At 39.4% G+C, this 6,492-nt stretch overlaps 1 protein-coding gene across 1 annotated transcript; it reads right to left on the bottom strand.

Annotated features, from left to right (window-relative positions):
• Positions 1–4,811: 4,811 nt before the first annotated feature.
• Positions 4,812–5,916, bottom strand: LOC103809424 (chromosome unknown open reading frame, human C15orf40; the record flags this gene model as incomplete). The annotated part of the gene is made up of 2 exons (XM_009082255.1): positions 4,812–4,904; positions 5,789–5,916. Coding segments are annotated over 2 exons (221 nt in total), but the record flags the coding sequence as incomplete, so codon positions are not given.
• Between the last annotated feature and the right edge of the window lie 576 nt (positions 5,917–6,492).

The raw sequence follows: 6,492 nt of genomic DNA on the forward strand, positions 1-6,492 counted from the left end.
TGAACATCAGAAGAGAAGCAGAAAACTTCGTGGATTTTTAAGACAATCTATGGAAAGCAGCACTGGCAAAAAAAAAAGAAAAGTTGCTTTATAAAGTTCAACTTGCCAATTCCCCAGTGAGACAGCTGGGCACCAAGTATGTCCTGACACACCTTGAGAGCTCTGAAATTTGTTAGAACTTATCACAGAATCATCGAATCAACTGGGTTGGAAGAGACCTCCAAGATTTTCAAGATCAACCCTACCGTGGTTACTAGACCATGGCACTAAGTGCCACATCCAGTCTCATCTTGAAAACCTCCAGAGACAGTGAACTCATCACCTCCTTGGGCAGCACATTCCAATGCCTGATTACTGTCTCTATAAATTTTTTTTTCCTAATATCTAACCTAAACCTCCCCTGGCAGAGCTTGAGTCTGTGCCCTCTTGTCCTGCTGCTGGTTGTCTGGGAGAAGAGACCAACCCCCACCTGACTCCAACCTCCTGGCAGGGAGCTGTAGAGGGTGATAAGGTCTCAGCGCATCCTGGTTCGCAAAGCACTACAGCAATGAGTTGGCCAAAGAAACACCACTCTACAGCCCTTCCCACGTCACTGCACACCTCCTAGGTACTAGAAAAAAGGCAATTTAATGACAACCACTCCAGAATTAGTTTGTAGCCACAGTTATTCTCTTAAGGCAGACAGCTGCTTTATCTGAGCAGCACAAAATGAGACTTTGACCCACTGTTGTTCATTCTTTTTTTCCTTGAGTCCATGGTTAACTGCTCTCTTTCCAGTATGTTTCTATAGTGACCAACTGCTAGATTGAGACTCAATATATTTCCCTTTCCACCTGCCATACTTGAGACTTGGAAGCTCAAAATGTTATTTAAACAACATTCCAAAACCTTACCCTCGGGCTGCAGTGAGATGTATGGTGAGCTATTTCACCACTCTAACTTCCCCAGCTCTTGAAACAATGCAAGACCAAATAAATGCAGCATTTATAGATGAAAGCAAAATACTTCATGGCTTACTAACAATTACTTGAAAGCTAATATATAAAGGGCCAGGAAGAAATGAATTCTCAGTACCTCAGAGAAGTATCAGACTCTTCGTTTCAGGCAAGGATTTAATTTCTTCTGCAGTTTTTTCACTGTTTATTTTGCCTCAGTCACATTAACAGCACTTTGCCCCCCATGCAGCCCCTTCCTAGAGAGTAACAACCAGGACAGGATTTACATGCAGGGAAAGCTCTGTGCTCCCAGCAGGAGACAGGAGAGCATATTTTTATAATAGTCAATATGGCACTGAATCATCCTCCTGAAATAAAGACTAAAAACATTAAAAGGGGAATACAGTAGGTTGAAATAAAAAAAAATATGGAAAAAAAAAGACTCAGCTGGTGCAAGTTTGACATGTACAGATAAACATCATGAGGGGAAACAGTGAGATGTGAAGTACTGAGCAGGAAGATCAGGTGTATCTATCTTCCTGCAAGCTGAAAGAAGGGAGATATTAAACTGTGCTTTCTGCTAAATTGCCCCTGCCAGTTATTGACAAAGTTGTCAATTACCCAGGATTATTTAGACTGATGATACCAGAAGAAATGGGGATTTAGAAACACTTGGGACTAACAGGAGAGAGAGGAATGTGCTGCAGATGATAAATGGAGTGGATTGAAAGTAAAAGAGCAAAGAGGGCAGGTTCAGAGCATAAAGCAAATATCCTTAATTAGCACATTACAGAACTGCAGTGAAACCATATACCATTTCAAAGCTGGATTTTAGAAAATAAATGTGAGTGGATGAAAGACTAAGAACCTTCTATGCCATAAAGTGGGCATAGAATTTATTCAGATAACTTCTATTTTGTTCATGTTTAAATAGCTTAATTATGTTTTAAAAAATGCACTGACTGCCTGGGTCTGCAAAAAGGTATTAAATCACCATTAGACGGATTTTACTAAAATTGGTCAGACCATGCATTAGGAAAAGGACAGTGCTTGAGTCAATAGTAGAATTTCAAGTAGTTAAGTAATCATGTAGCTTAATGCACATGGATAAAGCAGGGACTACCAAGTAAAGGCTGGGTAGCAACTGGCACCACGGTGTTTTAAAATTGGTCCAGGAGTAGGGTTTGTTTTGCGACAGAGGATTTGAAGAGTGTTTTGAAATTCTCAGAAGAAGCTTCTTACAACATCACAAAGCTCTGTTCTATGAAAAACACACTCTGCTGGAGTAAGGGATATTTGCTACCACAATTTTCTCAATAGAATGAAAGACATTTCACTGTATTCATAAAGAGGCAAGTTGACAGCATATGATTTCAATGCAAGATTTGAAGGAGCTAGGCCTAAGTTACAGTTTTGGCATTGACTTGTTTGGTCACACAAGTTGCCTAGCTGTTCCCTATCTCACTTTTGATTTACAATGGACCACCAGCTCCTGCCTCCCAGGCATTTCACCAGGTTACATAAATACACAACCAAGATATTAGGGATGTAATTGAAAAGCAGCACAAAAAACATTGACATAAGAGGCTCTCAGATATTAGGTATGGCAGCGCCTCACTGTTATTTACACTATTTATACTATTCTAAAATAATTGTGGTTACTCATGTTAAATAAATTCTCTGTTTCCAGCATGTAAAGGCTTTATCTGCCACACTACTCCTCTTCAAGTTACTTTCATTGATGAGGAAGCACAGATGCAGAATATCAGCTGAAGGTGTTTAGGAAAGGTGAAGCCCTCAAAGCAGAAGCCAGAAAAGCCTAGGCAGAACACGTTGACAAGACAGGGAAGGAACTGAAAGACTAAACTGGCTCTTGTAGATAATCATCACTGATGACCAGTGTACTTCAGAGACTGTACCTGCTCAACCAGCTCCTCACTCAGCCTGGGTCTGAAGCCATGGGAAAGTAGAACACATTATCTCAATACAGCTTGTAATACATTGAGTGTAACATATGGTGCTTCCAAAACAATCTTTAGAATGGCTGTTGTAGCATCCAGCTCTGAATAGAACTTATAAACACAGAACTCCTCAGTCTTTGGATTGCTGTTTTCTACTCACAATGAAGAGTTCTAGAAAATAAACAAACCAACGACAAACCAACCAGCAACACTTTGTTTTGGTTTGCTTTGCCTTAATTTTCCTGCAGGACACGGTACCCCTCTGCTGGGCAAGAGGGGATGTAACAGCAAGGACCTGTACACCAAAACTTAGGGAGCAGAAAAACGAAACCAGCCAGTGCAGACTGGAAAGGCTAAGTAAGGTAAGGCAACTGAGGCAATTCATGGCTGACCAAAATCCTGAGAAAATAAGGTGCCCAGATGCAAACGATTAAGTAAACAGCATTCACAATTTAGCCTTAGTTCTCCAGACACGGTCCAAACAAGAAAGTACCATTTTTCAGAACATCTTTAAAATGATTCCCCTTGAAGGAGCTGTCACCTTGACAAACACCAGTTCTCTAACTCCAAAAACAACTGTTCCAATAACAGGAAACCAAAAGAATTTCCTAAAGCAAAGAACTTTTGTCCATGAAAAACTACGTTATGACTGATGAAGTCTGCACTGCATGAAGTTGGTAAATAAATTTAGCTGTAACTTACACATTCATAACATTGTTTTCCAAAAGGTATGACAAACCTTAAGTGAGCCTTAAAAATAGTTGGTCTGTTTTTACTTTAGGCATTACATTTTTTATATGATAGCCATAGGATAAAGATAGGGTAATTTCAGACATCAGCAGTGATGCAGATGCAAAAGCAAACTCCTACCAGAGATATGTGATATCATATATATTTTTGGGAAACACCAGTTAAATCTTACTCTGACCTCTGAAGCATGATAAAGAGAGAAGCACAGCCTTCTTCTCATTGACCCTAAGACTGGAGTATAGTTGTCCATTTTGTTTCAGACTTCTTGTTCCAGTCTACAAATGGCTCCACTCAACTTTCTAGGGGTTGGGACACTACTCAGTTTTAAGCCAAGGAAAAGTTGCAAAAAGGTCCTGTTTAAGAGTAACAAACATTCTAGTAAGTGACTTCTAGGAAACAGTTTTTTTGTTAAAAATATAAACACAAGATAAAGTTTGATAGTATTTTTGCCCCTTTTATTGAAAACAGTCATTACACTTGACAAACATTTGGCAAAGATATATACAATTGTATCTACTTTTAAGGGAACTAACAACAGACTCATACAAAGAGACACCATGTGTGCAATTACTGGGTTCTGCTTCAGATCTTCATACTGCAAACATCTGGTTTTGTTTCAGCTGTTCATGTGATTCTGCTTTTAGCTTGTCTGTGTGATCAACAACAGCACATTGGCTTCAGATACATTTATTTTAGGCGTCCAAAGTGCAAAGCTGTTTGCAGTACCTGCTGCAAGGTAGTGAAGAGAATAGTCTTCTAACACCTTTGCCATCCAGACTGGTCCTTTTGTACCACATTTCACATGGAAGTCTGTCACTCCAAGCCTTTCACTTTGTTAACCGAAGTTTGTTTCATTAAGAAACATGTTTTCTAAACCATTTGGGACCAGGATAGATGAATCTTACCAACAGGAGATTCTCCAGAGCAGAAGAAAGTCTCTAGAAATATAAGCAGATACAGAGCCTCAGTAAAGACAAGTTTTTCTAATCAAACCAACACAAGAACTTCAACTATACAGCAGCTACATAAACAAGGGGCAGGGGAGAGGAGGGAAGAAGTATCTTTCTGTAGTCATTACTCACATCCTCAACAGCACTACATTATATATGAGAATATCAGTCCATTTACCGAGATGCATTGTCCCAGTTCCTGCTCTTGTTTTAAGTCAACTGGAAGCTTCTTTTTTCAGTTTTTCTAAAATCTCATCTGGTGTCACTGATACCAAAATCTTCACCACTTTGTCACGTGATTTACCACCCTGGTTTAGACAAACACACAAAACCCCATCATTCAGAGAATCACCCTGCAAGGTAGGAAAACAGTCCTATTTATAAAACATTGATTAAACAAATGAAACGGTTTGCCCATGATGCAGGAAGAAACAGACTCAAATCTTTGCATTTCCACCTTTGGGCAACACAGTGCTCAGTTCATTGGTCATGTTGCCATTTAGCACTATCCTTTAACAGACTTCTACAACTACTATATTAAACCAACAGATAAAAATAAAGAGCACCATTTTTCATTGTGCTCCCATGCTCATAAACTATAAATGAAAATGGCTGGAAAGACTGACTTTGAGTACAATGAATTAATAAAACAAATTATTTATTCAGTGTAATGAATAAAACAAAGAGTTTCCACTTGCCAAAGTCAAGACATATAAATTCTAATACAGAGAAACCCCTGAGGTTCAGCTATAACCTAAGTGGTTATATATGCTCTTGCTTTTGCGTGACAGTTAAATGTCAGAAAACGTTCACTCAAATACAGAAGCCATTTAAATAAAGAGTGAAAAGTTGTTAATAAAATGCAAATTCTCTGCAAAGCACAAAATCTGTGAACTGCATTTGACATGAAAACAAGAGAATCTTTGAAGAACACAGAAAATATGAACCACAGAAACTTGGAAAACGTATCATGATGAGAACTCTTCTGATTAAAGAGCTCTAGATCAGCTGTTGTTCTTCCCACACTACTAAGTTTGTTCTCAATGAATCATTCCATTAACTCAATAAACACCTTTTTAAAGTGTCTTTCAGACTGAACTTGGAGAGCAGCTCCCTGTACTCAACGTGTAAGTTTCAAAACCTTGAATTTCAATTGCAGTAGAGTGAGACAGAAAGGAAAAAGTGGAAGTACCTTCTCTAAAATAACATCACTCTTCTTCACTTCTAGCACCTTAGAGAGGTAGCGACACAGCTCTGCATTTGCCTCCCCTTCCGATGGAGGTGCAGCAATAGCTACACCTACTGCCTCAGCTGTCACATCTATAACAAACATTTTAAGGATTTTATGCTCAAAACATTCAAAACATCGAGTCATTGTTTCCTGAAAGTGAATGTTTATGCTTTCAAAACAATTTTAATTTAAAACTAAATAAATATATAGATTAGCAAGTAATGACATTTTCACACTTCATAAATTCCCTTAACTGTTGGCCAGTACGATCAAAGATAAACTTCTGACACTAAATGCAGTGAAACCTTTAGACCCCAACCAGAGTGCAGCTATGAGGTATCAGTTCTCTCACACCACTCTGAGCTCCTCTCAATTGCCCATTTGGTGCAGGTGTTGTCCTGCCTGGCATCATGTAACACAACACCAGTCAGGTTACCAAAAAATGCATGTTAAATCAGTCTGCTCAGAGAGCCATGTGACAACAGCTTAGAATCACAGGACGCTAAGGGGTTGGAATGGACCTTGAAGATCATCTAGTCCCAATTCCCTCTACCTCGCACCAGACCAGGCTGCTCAAAGCATTATCCATCCTGGCTTTGAGCACTGCCAGGCTTGGGGCATCCACAGCCTCCCTGGGCAACCTGTGCCAGTGTCTCCCCACCTTC

Source organism: Acanthisitta chloris, unplaced genomic scaffold (assembly GCF_000695815.1).
Source record: "Acanthisitta chloris isolate BGI_N310 unplaced genomic scaffold, ASM69581v1 scaffold34759, whole genome shotgun sequence".
Taxonomy (NCBI): domain Eukaryota; kingdom Metazoa; phylum Chordata; class Aves; order Passeriformes; family Acanthisittidae; genus Acanthisitta; species Acanthisitta chloris.